Here is a 25,016-nt window from a genome sequence, read left to right as displayed (position 1 = left end):
TTTCACCGGCTGTCTTACTCTCCACGCCGAAACACAACAGTGCAAGCACTGCTGCTTCACGGCAGGATTAGCGAGCAAGATGGTGGTAGCAATCCGGGCGGATCTTGCACAAGGTCCTACCACCTGCAAAAATTTAGATGAAATTCGGTATAAGTACAAGTAGATTTTATCCCGGAAAATTACAAAGTTCCTGCGGGATAGCGATAAACAAAAAGTACGCGGACGGAGTTGCGGGCAACGGCTAGTGAATAAATAAATATATACTTTTTCACCTCAGCACCTCAAACAGGCATGTTTTGCTATGAGAAATCAGTGAGCAAAATCGCATTTTGCTCACTCCGTGAGACAAAGTAACTTTTTAATTTTTTTTTTAAATGCTGAGTACAGTGTTGGGTCTACTCACTGAATTCCAAATATTTGAAATTTACTTTGATCTGTCATTTCACTTCAACTCGAAAAAAGCAAGAGATAGGATCAAATTTGTCGATTACAAACTTAAATTAAATTTTTGGTATTAAAAATATATCAAATATTTCCAAAATGTAATTTTCCCGATCTTTTAATAAAGTATGCAACCTCGTTGCACGAAAGCCGCTTCTCTTGTTTTTTTTTTTATAAAAGAATTCCGTATACTGCCTCTACAGTATAATTATTATTTGTTAAATTGAATGATTTTTTAAAAAATCTATTTATATTTATGTAATAGAAATCTTAATAAAAATCATATTTAAAGGTTTAATTGTTCAACCTTTTCAATTACCCCGAGATGAGGCTTTTTGCAGTATTAAAAAATAAGTGTGACATTAGTACAAGAACTTAAGATTGCATGTTATGAGTATGCGATTTGTATTGTAGCTACTGGACTCTTTTTATGGTTTTAAATGTAATTATTATATTTGATAATAATCGGATTCCATTTTAAAGAAATGTGTTTGTTTTGTAAACAGGTAGGTATATGTGGTTTTATTCTTATGTTACATTTAAATTATGTTCTCGCTGCTGAGGTGAAAAATTGTATGTGTCACACGAGACCAAAGTTTTTTTGCATCTCGTGTATTTCAATCCCTTGCTGATCTCAGGATTCTAACCTAGAATCACTCGCTAACGCTCGTGATTCAATTATAGAATCCTTCGCTTACTCGGGATTCAAAATCAACACTCGCAACAAAAAACAACTTTGCTCTCTTGTTGCACAAATAACTATTTTCTCTAATATAATAATATTTTCATATCGTTACGATAGTTTTGTGTTTGTGTAAAAGTACAAGCTTTATTTCCAGGCTAAAGTCCGCAGACAACTTTTAAGCCTCCAGTCTACCACCCTGTACCTAAAGTTGCTTAATTAGTGACCCTTGAAAGATCCCCGATAAGAATTAAGATGTAATCTCCTTGCTCGAGGTCTGAATAATTTGGCCCGTCGATTGATTTCCATTGTGAGGGACAATAAGGTCATTTTATCGTGATCTCATGGTATTTATTGGGGACAGATTCATTAAGAGTTTATAATGATGATGATATACTTACATGTAGGTAGGTACTTACTACTTATTATGGGTAGATTTTCGTGGAGTTACTTGTGATACGAGGTTGGTAAGTAAGGTTTTACAAATGAGTTGGCGAGTGGTAAACCCGAGCCGCAAGGCGAGGGTTTTCATCGTCACGAGTTTGTAAAAAATTGCCAACCGTGTATCATGCGACGTTTTTCAGTACATTTATGAGAAAATAGGTACTTAATAACACAAAATTGAAAAGTAAAACAACGCAGTTTTACAGAAATGGGGCGTCCAAGCATGAAAGTAACGCATGTAAGTTTTGTTTTCACGTTATTAAAGTTTCTAATATTTGAATTTCCTATTATATCTTGTGAAAACTTACAGTCATTTCCGAAGACTTTTCCAACTTTTTGGAAACTTTCCGCAACACACACATTTGTATTCGTATCGTGCTTTTCACGTTAATTTGAACATGCTTTCACATACTCAAACGTAATGAGAACTACCGGAGGCCTCGAATGATCGAAATTACGCCGATGCTGTTTCTGAAAGGCTACACTGATGGAATACGTCATTCATTAGAGGCAGAGAGGGATGATTCATGATGGAAAATTATAACCAGACTGTATGTATGCTGGGAACCGACGAGCATTCGTCATTTTTTACCCGACTGCCAGAAGAAGAGCGATGAGTTAACCGCTGACGCAAAAAGAGAGGTGTTATAGTTTAACGCTAATGTCTGTCTATATATCTGTTTTTTGTTGTTGTCTGGCTCGTGCTCTCAAACGGATGGAACGATTTCTTTGAGTTTTTTACGTAAAAGCCAGAATCCTTGCAGTGGTTCTTAGCTATGTTTGATAAATGCACAAAAATAATAAATAAACAAAAATCATCTTCAGTCTGTTTCCGCCAAACTGTTGGACACAGGCCTCCTTACAGAATGACTGAGCTTGGGCAGTAGTACTATAATGTAACTTCACACCATAAAGTTGTTTTGGAGTCATCCATAAATTGCGTCGCACATTTAGGGGGGAGGGGTCAGATGGTTTGTGTTTGTGACAGGTTTGTGTAATTGCATATTTCATATTAATACGTGTGACAAAAGGTGGAGGGGGGTGGGGTAAAAATGGTCAAGATTGGTGTGACGTACTTTATGGATGTGAAGCAGCAGGTGTGTTAATTTATGTGAAAGTGCAAAAACTCACTTAACGTACGAATCTAAAAAACTGTTGCTATCAATCCTAACAAAAAAAGTAAGTAGCCGTATTTAATAAAAAAACTTTGTGTGTTTGGTTGGCCAACCTGGCGCCCATCCGAAATTTGACAGATCGCGGGTAAAAATATCTGCTACTAACTCTGCCAAATGGATTCCGAGTCACTGTGGTATACGGTATTTGACTATTTTGTATATGTTTTATAAATTAAAACTACACAATGCCTGTTATCGAATAGAAAAACCATTTTTAAGCTACCTTTACAAATAACAAAGTTATAAAGGTTTGAAATTCAAGATTAGACAGAGAAAGACATACTGGCATGTGACGTCATACGCCAGTACCGCCATACTTGCTGCATAGATAAAAGCGTTTGAGAAAGAGACAGGTATATAGATTTTTCAAAAAATCACTATAAATCCAATTTTCAACCGATTTAAATTTTCTCTTCGCTAAATAAACACTATCTGTTTATCTATATTTTCATAATAATATTAAGATATGGCAAAATCAGGAGTTGTCAAATACCGTATTGTGGATAATGAGATAGCTGATTTGTGTGCTAGACAAGCAATTCATCTAGGTTCGTCTGACTACAATGAATGCTTTAGCCGTGACATTAAGTAGCAGTGTAGCAGTGCTTCAGTAGCTAACATAACCGAGTAATATAAGGTAAACGTACGAGCGCTCGTCACTGCCCCAATATTTCCCATCTTTAATCTTAAGCCGCGTATCCACTAGAGGCAGCCTCGGGCCGAGCGGCTGCCTCGCTCCGAGACCGCGCAAGTGGAGACGCTGCCAAAGGCACGGCTCAGACTGAGGCTCCTTTGAGCACGGCCAAAAAACCGACAAAATATGGCTCGGCTCGCGGTGCTCGGCCTGAGGCTGCTCTAATGGATACGCGGCTTTATGTCATTAGGAATAGAGATGCAGGGTGTCGTCTATCATATGGGACAATAACGTGTCAAGCACTCGTACGTTTACCTTAATTGGTTTCAGCTCAAAAACAGTTGCTAAGCAACACAAACCCGTCCAAGATTAAGCTCTTAATCTTAATGATGAAGGTAGACCCTTACCCGAGGAACAATCCATCTCCAAAAATCTCAAAACACCCTTTGGACGCGCGTTGGACAAAAGGCCAACATCCATTTATCATTAGGGCCCGCACCTTATTAACAATTGAAACAGGGGCGTTGCGGGTCGTACAGATAATCGTGAGACAGATTAGAACAGGTAATTTCTCTTTGATGTACCAGTTTCGGAGCCTTTAGACCACTGGTTCCCAACCTGTGGCCGTATTGTCTAATACCTTTCTCATCATCATCATCATTATCATCAGCATACAGCAGCGCGCAACAACACTCTGTCTTCAGCCCCTCGCATCCATATGCCACCAGCGACCCTCTTAAGGTCGTCCGTCCACCGTAGGACGCCTTACACTACGTTTTCCCGTCCGTGGTCTCCATTTGAAGACTCGTCTGCTCCACCGTTCATCGGTCCTGTGTGGCCAGCCCAACGCCACTTCAGCGGACTAATTCTCTGAGCAACGTCGGTGACTTTCGTTCTTTGTCGGATAATGTGATTTCGGATTTTATCCTTCAAAGAAACCTCTAGCATTGCTTTCTCCGTAGCTTGCTGAGCGACCTTGAATTTGTGGATTTGTGGAGTCAAGGTCCACGTTTCGGGTTAAAACTGGTAGGACGCACTTGTTGAAGACTTTCGTTTTTAGGCACTGAGGGATGTCTGACGCCAAGATATGCCGAAGTTTCCCGAAAGCAGCCCAGCCCTACTGAATTTCTCATCTCTTTCTACCCTCGTCTAATGCCATGCGACGAAAGAAGTGGTGAAAACTATTGTGGATTCTGTTCCTCTAACGTGCTGACGTTTGCAATCGCATTCACCATCTCTTTCTACCCTCGTCTTATGCCGTGTGAAAGAATGACGTCGTGAAATTGTGATTCCAAGTGTGTTTGACAATAAGGCCTTTGTAGTCAGCAAGTCAAGAGACTGGCCCCATAACCCGTGATGTAAAGTAGACTGCACTTGTAAGCCACTGTCTCTAGTACCTACTTATAGAACGGCTTTGTTATGGTGGAAAAATAAATATTAGGGAAAGACTAGACGTGATTACAGTTTAACGAAACTGAGCAAAAAAGCGACCGTTGGTGTTGCCACTCCTAAGTAACATATATTTTCTTTATTCCTGGAGTTGCCAGCACATGCAAAAATTGAAAACATTCTCGGAGCTGCAGTTGCGGTTAGTTATATTAATAAGTAATAGAAAATTTAAAAGAATAGGGTAATTATTTGAGGTGTAAGATAAATGTTACAGAAATAAAAACACACATTTTGATGTGGTCTGTTTTATTTTGAACATAAGGATATGTACCGATAAGATGCTTTATATTATAAGAGATCGATAAAGTTTATTTTGGTTAAAAAAAGCAAAAATCCAATTTTAACGGTAACGAAAATGAGCATCGAGACCACGAAAAAGAACATTTTGTTTATTTTAAAATCTTATAATTGTACTATTTGAATGAAAATCCGATCATAATGAGAAAACGAATAAGCATTATTTAATTAATCAGGTATCAACAGAAATAGACAATCGATATCTATATAAAAAAAAATTAAAACTTGACCACGAAAATGACGACTTCAAATTGTCATTTTGTAACCTTTTAAATACTATCTAGAAATTACTTAATTAAAGTAAGATTAATAACTTCAACTCACAAACCAAAACAGTTTTCAATACCTTCCCCCCGTGCAGGTCTACGGTAAACCAGAACGAAATTATGTTACAACAAAATGCTCCTGTAAATGACGAAGTTTTCTTTTAATATTTAGATATATACATTTCACACGTACATTCAGGGCAAAATAATTCTTGAACCTCTCGCCAGTTAACAAAATTGGCGACGCACTGGTCATAATTCCTATAACCACACCTGGAGCAAATGTTGTTGACGGTCAACCATTCTTCGTTTAAATCAATTAAATCAATAACGGCATAAACGATTACACTGTAAAAAGCAGAAAATTCTATAAAAAGTGTTCTGTATTTTTTCTACTTGTAGGGAAAATCATCTTTTTCGTGGTCTTTAATCAGTTTCGTGGCCCATAGGACCACGAAAATGATGACCACGAAATTGAAAAGCTCTTACTTTCGCGGCTCTGCAGTAAATATCCTATAGATTTGAAGCAAATGAAATCAATATTGAATAACTTAACTGCAAATGACACAGCACCAGAAAAACATTATATTTATTTACCCAATACTTACCAAGTCGCAACCGTAACGAAAATGACGCTCGATCTTTGACGCAAATCTAACTGAACCTTTATTACATTAATTATAGATAAATAATTATGACTTGCGATAAACATTATACGTTATATTGACGCAGTCTTATTTTCAAAGTTGCTTATAGTTAAAAAAGGATTTACAGGAGGTTTGACCTATTTTTGTTTGTTTAAAATATACTTAATAAGTGTGACCACGAAAATGATGGTGTATTTTGGAACAACGGGAAATGTAGAAAAAAATAGTCTTATCAATGTCCTAATTTTTTTATGTTTGCATGCTTGGTATATCATATTATGAACATTCAATCCATGTTTTAAACAGCAAGTTTTTCTATACCTTGTATTTTTTACAATACTACAAAGTAATCAGGGATAATCCGAACCTGACCACGTAACTGACTTTTGTGCAGAAAATTTAAGTTATTGTGGAAAAAAAGATAAAATAGAATAAAATGTATTTACCTCAAGTTTCAGTGATAATATCCTAAGCAACTTAAAAACAATTTACGATATATTTCTAATTTTATAACTGAAAATTTGAGTCTGAACACTATTGAACCTCTCGAAATAATAACCCAATAGTAAAATTACTGAGAATACGATACACCGCTTAATCACTTCGTGGTTCAAGAAATAACAGCTGTTCGAGCTAAAGTAAAATTTCATTTTTAATATTTCGTTTTGAATCAGTAGTTGTAGTTCCTTTTTAACGTTGCGGTAGTACTAATAACAATGAAATAGAGAGGTCCCGGAACAAAATTTTGGGAACCACTGATTTAGACAGTGTGAGGAATATCGAGTTTTGTTACATTGATGGGCCGTATGCCTAAAGATTTAGACGGCAATGTGCTGTAAATTGCGTAATAGTCTCGCTAAGGTTTAATAGAAGCTCTTGTTTTATTGATATTAATCCCAGGTGATCTGAAATTGACCTGTATAAAAAAATACATTTAAATCTTATGCAGGTATGTATTTGGAATGAACTAATTAGTTGCTTTCATGTGATACTCATATAACAACATCCACATTTTTCTTCCGGATACCATGTGAAATAATTATATTATTATGTTACTCCGATAAATCGAATTTAATAATACCTCTTCCTTCAGGCAGTTGGGTGCTTGGGTAACAAATAAAGTGGTGGTTATTCTTTGCCTTCCACACCGCTGTGCTGGACCCCAAAATTAATAATTGGCAAACAGAAAGCGCTGCCGACTCTCACACCAGGGCCCCATTAGTTGCCATTTATGCCCACGGGAAGTGATCCCGCCTATTCTAAAACCAAGCACAGAGTACAGCACAACAGGTATCTACTCGTAGTACTAAATAAATACAGAAATAACCACCCCCAATTTCTGAGACTGGTTAAAAATGCAAATGAACTGCGCTAGACCCAAGAAAGTATTACAATGAGCTAGTAGCCGTAGCTAAATTTGATATCTCCTTCGGAGCGTCGTAATGAACTTCCATCTTTATTTACATATTTACGTATTCACGGGCACTCCCTTGGCTTCTCGCTAATCGCTCATTACTGAGGTCCGACGTTTACTGGGCTAGGGGACTGGATAAGTCTAGAACTTATAAAGTCTGCAAGAAATATTCAGTCACCTGCCTACTGCTAGTATCTGCCACAGCAGAGCGTCTGATACGTATGAAATATCTGACACATCTTGCCGGCCCGAGAAATAGAGTCGTAACAGATATGTACACTCGCTTTTTTGTGTCGGAGGGTGCTGGTGAATCCGCTTTTAGTGATATTACAGGCTGACCAGGAATATAAAAAACCTGACGCGAGGGCAGCACCTCTGCGTTTTATATTGCAACATTTTTTACACTTGCTATACGTTACCTACCAGTCATATTGACAACGGCGTCGGTGATGTTATTTAAAGGAATATTTTCTAATCCTTCAGACTTTTTCTATGGCAAATAGTCTTTTACATTGTAAATTATTTACCTTCCAAGGCTATGGATAATCTTCGGCATTTTAACGCACAAAAACACAAAATAATACTTTAAAATACGACGCGCAAACAACGTTAAACTTTGACAGCAATAGACAGATGACATTTGAATTTAGTGTTACCAGTGCAAGAAATTAGTTCTATTAGTTTTCCGCAATATGGCGAGGTTTTTTATAGTTCTGGCCAAGCTTTAATTTCTCTACCCATTACACCGTATCGTACCATGACCGTACCAGCAACGTGTCAGGCAAAAATATATTCCTTGTATTGAAAAGTGTGAGACTATACCAAATGATGATTTTCAATAGCAAATACACGAGTTACTACTAAATATATCCAATTAGCTATAAGTGTCCCTACAACATTAGAAGAATTCCCACGATTTCCTTAAGATCCAATCATCAGATCCTGATTTGGTGCTTATGGGACCTAATTGAAGATATTCCTAGAAAAACGCAAAAAAAAATTAATCGGCGGAGACCTTTGACATTGTGCAATCTTTATGGCCGGGTACTGTACTTCTATGCCAAAAATAAACAATATTCCAGCGCAGTACAGTTTGTTCTACATCTTTGTTTAGTAATTTGGTTTCGAGAGCTCGCCCTAATGGCTATTTAAACACTGGAAGTTTCTTCGCTTCTATTTGTTTTTTAAAAGGTGAGTTCATTTCAGATATTTGCACTGTTCTTACCTGGCGCTGGGAAGTTAAATTTTATACTAATAAGTCTGGAATCAAGTTTTCCATGGTCCAAGTATCGGTAGTGCTACGAGATTTGAAGTGAATGATTACACACACAGCCACATGAAGAGCTGATTGCAGAATGAGTAAATATCAAAGTCCCGCTGTCATTATAAAGCCATGTTCTTATGTGCGAGACCACAACTTTAGTGGCACTACCTATATGGGAAACCCGACTGCCTTAAAAACTAAAAGGAAGAAAAGAAGTCTAGTGGTCTAGAACTCTGTTAAGTAGCTAATTTAAAGTTCAACAGACGGGACCCCTTACCAAGAATTTTTGAGCTGGTTACGATTTAAATGGGTGCCGACTGTTGAACTTGAAATAAGCTACTTGACAGAGTTTTATCTGGACCACAATACTTATTTTCTTCCTTTTCATTTCTAAGGCAGTCGGGTTTTTTATGTTTATTTCAATTGTAGATTAAAAGTATTATAACCCATGTATGATTAGAATGGGCTAATTATTCGCTTTCATTTGATACCGATGTTGTTAAAATACAAAATATTTTTGTTTAATTCCTGCGCCCTTATTTTTCACAGACGCCATATTGAAATTCCCTATATTACTATATACCCTATGTCACTGCGACAGTTATGACGAATCCAATGATACCTCATATCAAATGAATGGACATACATACCCACATACATACAAACACTCTAAAAACTTAACCCTCCTTCGGGCAGACGGTTAAAAAGAAAATTCTCAATGTCAAAGAGCCTGTATTTACTTCTAGAGTTGGTGTGCCCCGCAAAAGCGGAGTGTTAATTTAATTCAGAGTCATAAATCCCTGATATTATCTTTGGCAGGCTACAAGATGTCGCTAGCTGTCTGCCGCGACCGGCTGACCGGCTCGGATGCGCCGGAGCAGCTCTGCGATGCCTCCAGCAAGCCGCAGGCCTCCGTCGTCCGGTGCAACATGCACCCGTGCCCTTTTAAGTAAGTCCAAGTCAGTTGAAGAATAATCATCATCAGAAAGCGGATTTTTCATGGCAATTTTTGGCCACATCCGGTATAACTTCACACACACACACACACACACACACACACACACACACACACACACACACACGCACGCACGCACGCACGCACGCACGCACGCACGCACGCACACACACACACACACACACACACACACACACACTCACACACACATTCTCAAAATTTGTATGCACCATAACAGTTTGTACCTACAAAGAAATATTTTTTCATTTTTATGTTAAATATACAGTTCTGAAAGTACACAAGACCTTGCCATACGACTCTAATAAAGAAAGTAGAAGGAGAAAAGACATGGTTATAAAAGTCACTAAAACTAAAACCAAATTTGCAAGCAGGCAATTTCCCAGGATGTCCAGTCACCTTTACAATAAAGTGAATAAGTACTTAAATATATACAATAAAAACTATCATCATTGCAAAAATATTATTTCTAAATGGCTTCAAGAAAGATCATATGATGCGACAGAGCAACTTCTTGCACGGTGACACACACACGCGCGCACACACACACACACACACACACACACACACACACACACACACACACACACACACACACACACACACACACACACACACAGGATAGATGACCTAATATGTGTATTGTTAATAAGTGTTAAAAATGTTGGAGGAGCGGAGCGTTCTAACACAGGCTTTTTAGCCTAAAGGGACGCCCCAGGTACTGTAAACCTACTTACCTATAAATATGAAATAAAGATATTATTTTTTTTTTTTTTTGATGTTAATTTTTAATTTTTCATATGGGCCATAGAACGTCCACTGTTGGACATAGGCCTACTACACATACTACACAACAAAAACCCTTTTTATGGTTCCGTATCAAGCGGTTAGTATTCTTCATATGGATTTGTATGGGTATGCGCTCACTACATCAATTCCGTAGCGTCACCGGATCGCCTCACTCGCGAGGTTGCCAAGCGCGGACGGCGAGTGGGGCACTCGGTGACAGCCCGCTGCTCGCCACCATAGTGACTACTAGGAAATTCGTGGACCACGCGAGGTCCACTCGTTGTCAACGCGGCGTCCACTCGTGGATCAGCTGTCGACAACGAGTGGACGCTTAAAGTCAACGCGGTGTTAGACGGGTGCCGGGTGGCTCTAATGAGCTCTAGTGACCTGTAACCGTGTCTTGCGCAGATGGTACGTGGGCGAGTGGTCGGCGTGCAGCGCGACGTGTGGCGGCGGCGTGCGCTCGCGCAGGGTTCTCTGCGCGCGTTCCGCCAACATGACGCGCGCTGACACCTACGAACCTGGTGAGAGACTGCTTCTTTATGGCAACATTATCCTACTGTGTGTATGTTTGTTACTCCTTTACGCTAAAACGGCTGGACGTCTTGCAGGTGGTAGGACCTTGTGCCGGGCGGATTGCTACCACCATCTTGCTTGCTAATTCTGCCTTGAAGCATCAGTGCTTGCACTGTTGTGTTTCCGCGTGGAGAGTAAGATCAGCCGGTGAAATTACTGGCACTTGAGATATGAGAGAGAGAGAGAGAGAGAGAGAGAGAGAGAGAGAGAGAGAGAGAGAGAGAGAGACATTTATTTACACATATTCGATACACAGAAAAAACACGTTAGGCTGAAATAATAATTAAAAAAAATCATCGAATAGATATCCCATCTTAGGCCTCCTGCCAAACGAGCATAAGGGTCACCTGATGGTAAGCGATCACCGCCACCCATGGACACCTACAGCATTATTAGGACTGCTGGTGCGTTACCGGCCAAAAAGGGAGGGAGATAGAAAAGGGGGGAAGGAGGGAGGGGATTAAAAGGGGGAGGGGGTTGGATCTATGCATTATTCCAGATGTTCAGCTGCTACTTTTTATCCCGATTTTCTCACGGGATAGGGATAAAATCTCGAAATAACAACCGCTGGGCTTAGCGTTCTTACAACCTTGCCTTTGCTGGATACTTTACATGAACTAGTCAACTAACAGTCACGACTCCATAGCAACAGAAAGTACAACTCAGATCCTCTCTTCAGGTTCAAGTTCAGACCCTGGCTGCGTATCGCCAGCGCCTCGGTCCACGCAGCCCTGCAATACTGAAGACTGCCCCGTCTGGGTGGAAGGACCATGGTCAGGGGTAAGTCTCTACCATGCTCATATTTCAACCAGGTGACAATTGTTTTTAATGACAATTGACAAGATTTCATATTTCTAAGACTATAATTTGATTCATTCTCTGTATTCTGTTTGGAAAGAGAAAAACGCTGATATTTTTCAAATTTCGCTGCAACTGTTAATTAATTTATTACAATTTTTTATGATGTGGTCATTCTAAAAGGGCATAACTCCAAAACTACCACACAATAGATCCATTGCTTTTGTCTAGTCTCTTAAAAAAAGATCACGTAAATCTGACGTAGACGTTGCATAGAAACGTTGTCAAAATTATGACAGCTCCTTTTTCTGGTGAAAAAGGCAAAGGATACATATCTATTCTGTGGTAGTGTTGGCAAATTCAGACATATTTTTTCAATTTTTTGTATTTTTTTAAATATGGAGAAATCAATTATAATAAATATTTTCCCATGTTCAGGAGGCAAAACTCTTTCGATTCCTGTAGTAATTTACAGGTGTTAAAAAAATGAAATCTTGTCAATTTATTATTTGTATCTAAATTTAATGATAATTATGTGGTGATATAATTATTATTTTTCCTAGTCGATATTTATTTGTAGATTTCAGACATGACATAAGAGCTCTGTCAGGTTTGCGATAATAATCATATACAATTGTAGGGAAGCGACAAGTCATATCGAAATTTTTGTCCGAATCATCGTTTGTCATAATTTTTTCCCACTGATACCTCATTTTTGTCTGAAACTTTTAAATGGTCATCCTATAGAACACTTAAGGTTAGGTTAAGTTTGTTTTAGAACAATTCTGAACAATTATTGGATTCTGAGAAAGAAAAGTTATGACAAACGATCATTCTGACAAACATTACATTCGGACTTTCAATAAGTATGTGAGCCGATTAGGACCCCAATTGTAGCGTTATGTGCTTAACAAATATTTTTTCACCTCAGCACCTCAAACAGGCAGGTTTTGCTATGAGAAATCAGTGAGCAAAATCGCATTTTGCTCACTCCGTGAGACAAAGTAACTTTTTAATTATTTTTTTTAAATGCTGAGTACAGTGTTGGGTCTACTCACTGAATTCCAAATATTTGAACTTTACTTTGATCTGTCATTTCACTTCAACTCGAAAAAAGCAAGAGATAGGATCAAATTTGTCGATTACAAACTTAAATTAAATTTTTGGTATTAAAAATATATCGAAATATTTCCAAAATGTAAATTTTCTCGATCTTTTAATAAAGTATGCAACCTCGTTGCACGAAAGCCGCTTCCTTGTTTTTTTTCTTATAAAGAATCCCGTATACTGCTCTACAGTATAATTATTATTTGTTAAATTGAATGATTTTTTAACAAATCTATTTATGTTTATGTAATAGAAATCTTAATAAAATCATATTTAAAGGTTTAATTGTTCAACCTTTTCAATTACCCGAGATGAGGCTTTTTGCAGTATTAAAAAATAAATGTGACATTAGTACAAGAAGTTAAGATTGCATGTTATGAGTATGCGATTTGTATTGTAGCTACTGGACTTTTTTTATGGTTTTAAATGTAATTATTATATTTGATAATAATCGGATTCTATTTTAAAAAATGTGTTTGTTTTGTAAACAGGTAGGTATATGTGGTTTTATTCTTATGTTACATTTAAATTATGTTCTCGCTGCTGAGGTGAAAAATTGTATGTGTCACACGAGACCAAAGTTTTTTTGCATCTCGTGTATTTCAATCCCTTGCTGATCTCAGGATTCTAACCTAGAATCACTCGCTGACGCTCGTGATTCAATTATAGAATCCTTCGCTTACTCGGGATTCAAAATCAACACTCGCAACAAAAAACAACTTTGCTCTCTTGTTGCACAAATAACTATTTTAAATGACTCATTATATAAGTATGTAGTAGTGGCACCTTTCGGCGTGGTGAAATAGGTACAGTCACCAGCATTAATATCTGCCACAGCGGAGCCTTCAAAAATGTCTGACACGTCCTTACGGCCCTAGAGATAGAGTCATATCAGATATTTATGCACGCTTGTTGTGTCAGATATTGGTGCTGGTGACTGTACCAAAAACCTCAGGCGGTGCGGGAAATATCGTGTAACTTTCGTTACATTACGCGGCCGCGCGGCAAAGGATTTATAAATAACCGATCATCGACGTCTATGTACTGTATCTGTACAATATTTCTCGCATCTTCTGATTTTATTGATGCTTAAATTTTGACGACTTGTCGAATCTATATCGCATATCTTCGGTATATAAGGAAAAACTAGATTGAGTGTATTAATTTTTAGACTTACATATTATGTATCTCGTAGGAGTGAGAGTATTATATATATATATTAGTATTGGTTTGTTATAGTTATTATTATTATTTTTTCTCTTTAGTTTATTTGTGTATGTATAGATAAGTGGTTTATTTATTTATTATATTTGTGTATCGTTCCGTGAGTCACAGACGATTCTGGCAGAAAATCAGCGCTGCAGGCGTTTAACGCTTCAGCATAATGCTGAGTCAGCGACCGTTTCACTTTCTCGGGGACACACAACATTGTGTATATTGTATTTAATATTTTCATGTGTTTTTCTGTAATTTTTTATTTTTTATTTTATTTGTGTTAATTTTGCTGTATATGTGTGTGTCTTCTGTGTAAGTGAATAAATGTCTTCTTTCTTTTTTTCTTTCTTTCTTTCTATTCTACATATGTTAAAAAAACACGGAATGTCCTTTTTAACCCCCGACGCAAAAGAGGGGTGTTATAAGTTTGACCGCTATGTGTCTGTCTGTGGCACCGTAGCTCTGAAACGGGTAGACCGATTTGAATGCGGGTTTTATCAATTGAAAGCAGGTTTTCTAGCGATGATTCTTAGACATGTTTCATCAAAATCGGTCAAGTGACAAAGGCCAACTTTTTGTTGGTTATGTTCCTTCTCGTATCTAATGGTGGCCATATGGCTGTCATGCCAATCCACGCCCACACACAGTCAGTTCTAACTGATCCAATAGGCAGTTTCATGCCAATTGGACGATGGGAAGGATGGTGTGTGGCTACCATATAACCTAACCAACAAAAAGTTGGAAGACCCCCGACTTTGTCACTTTAAAGTTCAATATCAAAACGGCTGGACCGATTTTGATGAAACATGTCTAAGAACCATCGCTAGAAAACCTGCTTTCAATTAAAAAAAAAACCATTCAAATCGGTCCACCGTTTAAGATCTACGATGCTACAGACAGACAGACAGACACACACACAGACACACAAACACACAGACATACAGACACACATAGCGGTCAAACTTATAACACCCCTCTTTTTGCATCGGGGGTTAATAATAGGGCGCCAAAGGCACTCGCCTATCCCCCATATCGCCTATTGTCTGTTTACTCCGCGTTACACGCGATTCTGGTTTACTCTACTTTCTAAGAACTAACCATAAGTATTCTCTCGTTAAGTACCACGGAACAATGTTAAGTTTTCAATACTTTTAGACCCGACGCGAAGTTTTATGAGGAGACTGCAATATTGCGGGGAATATGGACAGGTTTGCTTACTTTACTACTTATGGCAACAAAGTTGAGTGATTTTACCATGTTTTAGAAATATAATAAATTAAATTGAAGATCACAATATTAGATAAATTTCATTCTAGTTTCACCAAAATCGATCTAACCTATCCATTGTAACCAAATTGTGATAAAAACTTTCACATTTTGCTTATATTTTACAAAAATGACACCAAACAGAGCAATTAATCACATTTTTATTCAAAAAGATCGCTAGGATTTATTTACAACCGAAAAACCTAAAATTATATGACTCATGCAACGAACTTCCACTTCGCGGAGCTCCTATTCTGCTAAGTTTTAGCGCTTTGCGGTTATTTTTTAGCCTCCGACGGAAAAAGAGGGGTGTTATAAGTTTGACACCAATGTCTGTCTGTCTGTCTGCGGCATTCGCTTTCAAACGGATGGACCGATTTCGACGCGATTTTTTCGCATGAAAGCGAATTTCCCTGTAGTGGTTCATAGCTTTATTAAAAGCGGTTTTTGAGATATTGAACTTTGAAATAATAATGTCATGGGTTTTCCAACTATTATAAGTTGGGTTTACAAATGTTTCAGCGAATAACTTTTGGCAACCTGTTTCATTTCGCAACTTTTCATTTCCCAACTGTTTAATATTTCTGAAACTGTAAATATTTCAGGATTTTTATAAAACTAACCTAACCTAACCTAAAGGGTTCTAGACGATGGCCCTAAAATAAATCCTGAAATATTTTCAGTTTTAGAGTTTGCGAAATGAAAAATTGCGAAATGAAACAGGTTGCCAAACGTTACGTTGCGAAAAGGCAGTACTCGTATAAGTTGGTTAGGTTATTAGGCTTAAAGGAGCGGCCACACCGCTGCTCAAAATACGGAAACGGTGCGGAATCACAGTGACGTGCCGTAAACGTCGAGATTTTATCGCATACCTCCACACCGCTGCTTAAAATACGCAAACGGTGCGGAATAGCAGTGACGTGCCGTAAACGTCAGGACTTTACCGCATGCTCTCCACCAAAAGTCGTCACGTTTACGGCACGTTACTGTGATTCCGCACCGTCTGCGTATTTTGAGCAGCGAGCGGTGTGGAGGCATGCGATAAAATCGTGACGCTTACGGTACGTTACTGCGATTCCGTACCGTCACTGTTTTTTAAGCAGCGGTGTGGATCTTCCTTAACTTGGTTATAACATGCAACTTATACCGTGTTCTGACGCGTCACATCCACTACACATCAGAGAAATACCTATAACTCCTCGCTCATCATCTAAACTTTTAAAGCAGTTTCACTTGAACACAACGTTAAAATCGGCCACACACAATCTTCTTAAATTTCGATAGCTTCTATTTTCTGTTGAAAATGCACAAAGATTATCCCCCTATAGCTTTTATGCAAAATAAACTTTATGGTATAGATTTTACGGTGAAATTCGTTTGGCTGGTTATAAAGGATCCGCTAGGATGCTGTCGAGCACATTGTTTTGCTTGCATCTACTTCGAATATTGCAGAACTGATAGAATATCTAGTTCGAGACACCACTTTGAAGTACGTGCAAAAATACTAAGTAATGAGGGCTAAAAGACAGGCGAGTTCGCTAGATGGCGTTAGTATCGTGAGGTTTTTACAAGCTTTTATTTAGTTTCACCTGTCCCGTTGTCTGTCTGTCTGTCTGTCTGTAATCAAATCTTACAAGTTAAATTTGACCAACTTCCAGTAGTCAAATTGATTTGATTCGGAATACTTATGTAAATTGCGTGACAATACAATAATCTGGTAGTGGCATCCTGGTAGTCCAGCCAGGTTCGTCTCCGCAGGACGGAACTCTTCAACGGTTAATAGCATTGACTTGAAATTTTGTATGCAAAAGTAGTTTGGGTGACATTGCAAGTATAGTCAACAAAAAGTACAGTCAGCAAAAAAAGCTTGTATTAAAAATTAAATTTTTATTGTTAGGTTATTTGACGTTACGGCCTTGCATGCGATTGGCTAATAACTAAATGAGCCAATGAGGGCTATCGTTTTTTGTCTCACTAGATGGCGCACTGTTGCGTGAGGTTTTTAAGTATGGCTTTCAAAGTCTGTTATTACGGGCGTGAAAACAAAGTTTAGATTAAAATCATATTTAATACACCTTAAAACCGTACCATAAAAATATCGAGCATGCCACAGTGTTGCATAGTCCCCGTTTTGTTCGGAAAAAAGGGAGGACAAAGGTTTCCGAAAGACAAAACTGTCTCAAAACACAGACATTCATTGCCCCGGAACGCATATTTGCCATAATTAATTTCAGACATTGCAAAATATTCACAAAATTATTCTAATTATAAATAAACCCGCGTAGCTCACCCAAAAACTATAAGATTTCACATTTCGGTGACCTCACGCTACACTAGCGCCTCTAGCGGCGAATTCATACGCGATAGCCCTCATAGCAAGCAAGAACGTAACATCAAAAAAAACTTACGATACTAACGCCATCTATTATTTCACCTATCTTTTAGCCCTCTCATTATCGCTTAGTGTTTAGGGTTCGGTATCAGCATAAACGGAACCCTTATAGGATCACTTTGCTGTCCGTCTGTCCGTCAAGACACTTTTTAGCAGGAACGCACGGAAGTATCAAAGCGAAATTAACAATTAATATTGTATTGTATAGCAATGCCAGCAGGAAGGGAAGGGTTAAGGGGAATAAAGGTATTGGTTTGGAGATTGGTTTTGTCAAAAATCAAACTTTTAAGCGAATGTAATCAAAAGATACAGTCATTAAAGAAAGTAATTTATTGAATCAGGCGTTACTTTGCGGAGGTCCATATCAATGAACTAAAAGAATTTCCTTGCTCACCCGCGACACCATGCTACCAGTTGTTAGACTCGTTCTGTCTAACAACTGGTAGCATGGTGTACGGTTGTGTCACTCTGAAGATGAGCTCTGGTTGAGTTCGAAACGCGTCAGTGTGGTGTGGTGGTGGTGACAGATGGGTTTGTGTGATTTGTGTGTGTTCTTACGGTGTGGAGGTGGAGGAACTGCATGAACACGCATATTTTGCATAAGCTTAGCTATCGTAAGGTCGCGGTTGAGCAAGGAAATTCTTTTAGTTCATTAAAGAAAGTGTTTCCATACAAGTTACCGGGGAATCAAAATCAAAACCAGAAACTATGGAAGGTAGCTCTGCTCTAACAGCACAACCGATAAGAAAAGTCTGAAAATTTTATTTTTTTATATCTGTTCGTCTATGTCAGTTATCAATCTTAAAATGACCCCATGCTGCATATGTTTGGCTTAAGAGTAAAGCTCTGCTAATACTGGATAATCATACAAACCTAAAAATTTGTACAGAACCTTCGACGCATAGCCGCTTTTTAAACGATATTATATATAAATAAAAAAATACCGCGAAACAGTAATTCCAGTTTATACTAACCGCTCGGGTAGTACGGTAAGTCATGGTGGAAATGACGAAGAAGTAAGTTTTTTTTGGGTTGGGTCACCCAAAAGGCAGTTGAGTGAATGATGATGATGATGATTCACCAAAAGATAAAAAAGATATAAAGATACAAGGATAGGTCCTTGCTTTTGTTTACTGGTTTTTAAATTTTATATGAGGTGCTTTATAGGACATAAAAGTAGACAATTTGAAAGACTACTTAGAGGAATTTGTTGTTACGCAAATTATTACATATCCCCTTCATCGGTATACATTCCTTAAAATAATGTGGTTGGACGATTTAGCGGGTTAAATTCAGCTTTCAGCGTCTTAACCTCTTGAACCGCCCCTAGCGGCAAGAAGCTATAAAGCAAACTTTACCGAGTAAAAACTAACAGAACGCCAATAAGGAAGAATAAGACAACTACCAACTTTGGGCGAACCTCTTTGAGTAGTTAAAAAAAAACATTCCAATTAGCCTGAGTTTCTTAGACAGGTTTTTACTTTGGGAAACTATTCTGTTGAGGGTGCGGGCTTAACGGGTCTTGTGGGTTAGGTCATGGCCTCTGTAGTAGCGGAAAGCGGTTAACGAATTCGCTGCCGGCTTTCAAGTAACCCAAACATATCGTGAGATCATATAGTTAGCTGCAATTTTCTATATTTTTTAACGGTAGACACCAAAACTGTCAAAATTGTCCTCCAATGGGCAGAGCCATTTTTTTAAAGTGACTAAAATAGCTGTAAAATTTTGACGGCGGCACTACGCGTGAATCACAACATACATACAAGCCAGCTATGTCTGTACAACGTATACGTGTTTGTAGAAACACGCCCACGTCCACATAATCAACACGTCACACATACTCAAGACGCTACCTGAAATTGGCGTCAGAACATTGCCTTTCTTTCCTTATGTTTCACAAAACGCTGTCACTTGGACCTGACCTCAACTGACTCAACCGACTCAACCGACTTGTTAGTCTGCGAGGTTACGTTGAAACTTGGACAGCAAGTTGGAACTTGTCTTCCCGGGTCAGCTCAATTAGTTATACTCGAAGACCCCATCTAGGGTAAGTGGGAAGGTCATTGACTCCTGGGTAACCGGGTGACTACTAAAATAATATTTTTAACCCCCGACGCAAAAAGAGGGGCGTTATAAATTGACGCCAATGTCTGTCTGTCTGTGGCATCGTAGCTCTCAAATGGATGGACAGATTTCGATGCGGTTTTTTGTGTGAAAGTGAGTTTCTTTGTGGAAGTTCTTAATTAGTTTCATCAAAATTGCTTTGAGATATTGAACTTTGGATTTTTTTTGAAGTTTGTGTATGTGTGTGTGTATAGCTGGACGGATTTGAATGACATTTGGAATATAGATAGCTGGAGATCTGTAATAACAAGGTAACTTTTTATTCCAATATTCCCAGGGGATCGCGATAAAATCTCGTGGTAAATTTCAAATATTTCGCACATAGATTTCAAAAAACTCAGAGGCGCTACCCGGGGTTTGAACCCACGATCCGCTGCTTAAAATGCCATAGGTCAAACCCACGTCAAATCACTAGACCACCATGGCTTATCACGATATTTTTGGGGACTTTAGTAAAATCCCGATATTTAAATTCAACTGCCGGATCGAATGGATAAAACGTGCGAAGCGTAAAGTCTAACATCATCATGTCAGCCGAAAGATGTCCACTGCTGGACACAGGCTTCGCCCATGGCTCTTCACTCAGACCGGTCTTGTGCTTTCTGCATCCACCGCGATCCCGCGATTTTAACCAGGTCGTCGCTCCATCTTGTCGGAGGCCTACCGACAGCTCGTCTCGCGGTCTGCGGACGCCGTAAAGTCTAATATAAAATTGACCCTTAACTACCTACGTCCTGTTTCAGAAACACAACCACCTATGAGCGGTCTAGGAGACCACTAGTTTTAAAGGATATGCAATAATTATAGAAATTCAGTTTAAATTTATTAAAAAAGTAATAAATAAAATTTTAACAGTCTATGCTATTTATTTTCAACAAAAATTATAAAATAAATCTATAGATTTTTTTCATAAACTTAACACATCTCATTACTTCTCCTATCCTTACTGTAAAATTACTTACCCTAAGGGGATTATGAGATCTCAAAATATAGGAACATAACATAAAGATTATTACTAAAGTTTCATCAAATTGATTAATCAACCAAGTTATTTAACTGATTTAACTTAAAAGGAACATTTTATTTTTATAAAATTGCAAAACCTAAAGACAACCATTTTTGTCGGCAATCGATATATTTTTTTGGAACATTCGATACAAATTAGTCTCTTGCATTCAATGATGACACTTATTGTAACAACCTTATTGTGACTGTATTATATTTATTAATTATATTAAAAATGTTAACAAATAAAACACACACAAACACCTACGTTCGGTCTGGGAGACCATGTAAGTATTACGCAACCACTTACCTACGGTCTCTAAGACCGTTGTCGCCAGAATTATGCTCACTTAATTCAAAGGAATACACATCCAAACGTGTCGACCACATGGCGACCATTGGTTGGCCCCCAGGAAAAGGTACAATGTCACTAGAAGTTTGTGCGCCGCGATTGCATCGAATTATTATCATTTTTAAATCTGCTAAGGTCTGAGAGACCTCACGTAGGTGATTAAGGGTTAATAAAACATAGTCAAACAGCGCATTGGATTGAAGCAAAAGCTACTAGAATACTCAATACTGAAAATAAGTAACCCACTCAGCTCTCGGAATAGTAACCGATCGATTCAAAGCCCTAACTATGCTAAAAATATTTCCACTTGACTTTTGCAGCAGCACTTGAGTGCAAAGGATTCTTCGCCTTTGCCTTAGCTTTAAATAGCAGAGAAGTATCTCTAAGTTCATTTCTTTTTAGATAAATACGCAGTCAATAAAATTGTATTAAATGCAGGCGGGACTTGCACACTAAGGGCTTCGTGCAAAAACGAACAAATATTTGTACTTCGTAGTATTTCTTTCTTAACTTGCATACGATATTTGCATTATAATAAAAATAAATTATCAAAATGTTGTATCTTTTGATTGCTTTAGCTTCGAACCTTTTGAAAATAGCTCTCAGAGATTCCAGGCTTAAGTATTTGATACTCGTATTAATTTCAATATGAACCTCTACGCTTTTCCAAGAAAAATGATCTTATAGTCAATATACCACCAACGGGACTTATCACGCTAACACACACGAGTAATATTTAAAGATAAAAGATAAAGATAAAAAGATAAAAATATTTATCTCGACGTTTCGGCAACATTGCAGTGGCCGTGGTCACGAGTAGACGTATTTTGACCATGAGTAAAAATCACGAAAGTTTAAAACGTTATAAAAATTATCTTGACTGATAGAAAAAAAAAACGAAGTGACTCTATAAGCTTATCCTTTAAAAAAAAACATGTTTTTGAAAAAAAAAGCCATAAAATTTTAAAATTTACTAGGTTTCCTAAAAGAAATGACATTTTTTAAGATCAAAAGTCTAAATTATTGATACACGGCCATTTGCATAACGGTGTAAAGACGTTTTTGACATTTTTGTGACGTATGATTGAATAGATATCTGCCCCGAACGGGGATCGAACCCGGTACCTCAAGCTTCGTAGTCAGGTTCTCTAACCACTTGGCCATCCGGTCGTCGCTTTAACTAATACTTTTTTTACCAGTGTTCGGTGTCCTGTGGCGAGGGCATACAAGTCCGGGGTGTGGAGTGCACGCCCTCTGGCGGCGGCTGCGACCCAGCCTCGCGGCCGGAGATCTCTAGGCCCTGCTCCACTGGCATCAATTGCAGGGAGTCTGATGAAACAGAGGTAAATATTATCAGTCAAAATATCTTTATTCAATTACTTATGAAAATAAAAAAACTACCACCGGTTCGGAAAAACCTCTATTGAGAAGAATCCGGCAAGAACCTAGACGAGGTATTTCTTTTTAACAGATTTATATTTTTAAATTATATCTATACATCACAAGTGTTTAACACAACTTAATTTTTTAACAGAAGAAAAAAACCGGAGGGGGTTCTCAAGTTTAACACAGTAGATTCGCTGTTTGAAGCAAGGGATCGCCAATGCGGATCGGAATTATTTCCAAATATCCCTAGTCATTAATTTTATAATACGCCTTAGATTGTAAAATGTCTTCTTGACAATAGATTTTAATATCGCATCAAGATTTAAGTCCAATGGTAGATGAACGATGAACAACATAATATCCGTGTGGCAAATAATGCTAGAGTCAAAGCATCATGTCTTAGATGGAATCGCAAATAACAGCAAGAAGAAGACAGCATAAGAAATATCTGTTTTACTAGTAAAAGCTTGTCGAATCCACAGGTAACCATAAGAATGGCTCTTTCCTCGGTCAGCGTATTGGCATTTCCATACAACGAGGAAATACAGCCAGCCTTATGGGCATCCTGCCCTATAGCATCGACCTGAATGACATTTACAATCATAATAATAATAATAATAAATATTGCTGATCAGGATCCATAGATTGTTAGTAATATATTAATCTTATTTACCAGGGGTTAGTAACACAAAGAAATAAAATAAAATAAATTTAGTTCTTTAGGCTTAAATTAAGTGAAAAATTTTTATAAAAATTCCCATTCTTTCCCAGGATGACATAGAGGAGTTACTTCCAGGAGTAGTATACCACACGCAACCTCTCATACAGCCGTATCCACCTCCTCAACCTAAGACAGAACGCCTCATAGGAGAACCGGACGTACCAGTAGAAGCCACGTAAGTACCACTACGTTAACATCATCTGAAATATAATTGTCATCCAAGTACTCAAGAATTCCCAAATTCAATTGATTTGCGTTTTTGGTTCTTTTCAAAGGTAAAGGAACGTTTTCTTTTAGTAAATTATGCTATCTTCAATTATAGACTCTCCCTCCAGGTAACATTGAACAATTCTAACCTGCAACCTTTCTACAGAAACATCTCGTTGTTTGACAAGGGAATTCGTTTTAAAATTTACTGTTAGAACGTCTTACGGTGGATCTGAAATCGAATGGTTATACAGTGTTATTATTTATTTCCGTTAATCCATCCATCTTAGGCCTCTAGGTTGGCAACGCATCTGCAATACCCCTGGTGTTGCAGATGTTTATGGACGGTGGTGATCTCTTACCATCAGGAGACCCACTTGCTCGTTTGACATCCAGTCGAATAAAAAAAACTTTAACACAAATAAATTTGACACTAAAAACACCCCTAACACCTTGATACCTATTAATGTTTTGACTAAACTTAGTTACCTATATTTCATTTACATCGAAGATCACACTTGTTATTTTTAAATCTGTTAGAATTCTTGAGTATAAAAATTGTGTTAAGATCATTGTTATTACATAAAGTATGTTGTGTTTTTGTCAAACAATCCCTGTAGATTGTGAACGTCCTATCTTATATTTATCATTATTTTCCTCGAATCTGACTTTAACATTATCATTTCAACTATCTACTGTTTAACTTTTTTTAAACATGAGACAGGCCAAATTAAATGTTATTGAATGTGTGGTCATTGACACATTGTGTATCCTTCTCACTGTGTTTTTCCGTCAAGAGCTCAGAGTATTTTGTTGTTGTCTCTTTCAGCAATTACAAAATATTCTTTGCGTGTGGCTGGTTGTATGTAAGGTATTGTACCTTCGAACGATCAAATTTTTAAAGGTTTCACTTTTGGATTCAGAAACATCACACATTTTTTACAATGAATGACATCGACCCCCTCCATCTACACGGTTCCAATAGTTGCTAGCTGTTTTGTTTTCTAGCTTATGTGTTACCAGTTGTTCAAAAATGAATTCAGTTAAAAAACTACAATATCATTTCTGAAAAACTGTTTTCGCTGTTACGTCCTATAGTGGTCTTTGTATAGATACCAGAACCCGAATGTAATATTTTTTTCCGAAAACCCTGTGAAATGTTTAGCAGCATTAGCGTTTTGTTAAGTGTTCTCACTGTAAATAAATGTACAGAATTAAAACTATAGACGTAATTTTTAAAAAATGCACAAGACCATGACACATGATTTCAGATTCAGACCACTACTCTCACAATCCATTGCTTTCACATAACCCTACAATCACTAATTTGTCTTTTCAACTCTTGCACTGCACAATAAAATTTAAATTTCCTCGCACACTTGTAAGTAGACA

The 25,016-nt window shown here is 37.8% G+C and overlaps 2 protein-coding genes across 2 annotated transcripts in view; both read left to right on the top strand.

Moving 5' to 3' along the window:
* Positions 1-25,016, top strand: part of nolo (ADAMTS-like no long nerve cord) — a 79,843-nt gene that overhangs the window by 28,405 nt on the left and 26,422 nt on the right. The window contains exons 5-9 of the mRNA XM_074104614.1: positions 9,533-9,662; positions 10,884-10,999; positions 11,731-11,831; positions 22,510-22,653; positions 23,468-23,592. Of these exons, the coding sequence (XP_073960715.1) occupies positions 9,533-9,662; positions 10,884-10,999; positions 11,731-11,831; positions 22,510-22,653; positions 23,468-23,592 (616 nt within the window). The remainder of the gene's footprint in view (positions 1-9,532; positions 9,663-10,883; positions 11,000-11,730; positions 11,832-22,509; positions 22,654-23,467; positions 23,593-25,016) is intronic.
* LOC141440152 (ADAMTS-like protein 1) overlaps positions 1-25,016 on the top strand; it is a 245,715-nt gene that overhangs the window by 219,997 nt on the left and 702 nt on the right. Inside the window, exons 10-14 of the mRNA XM_074104615.1 lie at positions 9,533-9,662; positions 10,884-10,999; positions 11,731-11,831; positions 22,510-22,653; positions 23,468-23,592. Of these exons, the coding sequence (XP_073960716.1) occupies positions 9,533-9,662; positions 10,884-10,999; positions 11,731-11,831; positions 22,510-22,653; positions 23,468-23,592 (616 nt within the window). The remainder of the gene's footprint in view (positions 1-9,532; positions 9,663-10,883; positions 11,000-11,730; positions 11,832-22,509; positions 22,654-23,467; positions 23,593-25,016) is intronic.

This window comes from Choristoneura fumiferana, chromosome 22, assembly GCF_025370935.1.
Source record: "Choristoneura fumiferana chromosome 22, NRCan_CFum_1, whole genome shotgun sequence".
NCBI classification, from domain to species: domain Eukaryota; kingdom Metazoa; phylum Arthropoda; class Insecta; order Lepidoptera; family Tortricidae; genus Choristoneura; species Choristoneura fumiferana.
Note: the sequence above shows the minus strand (reverse complement) of the source record. Positions and strands in the feature narration are given on the sequence as shown.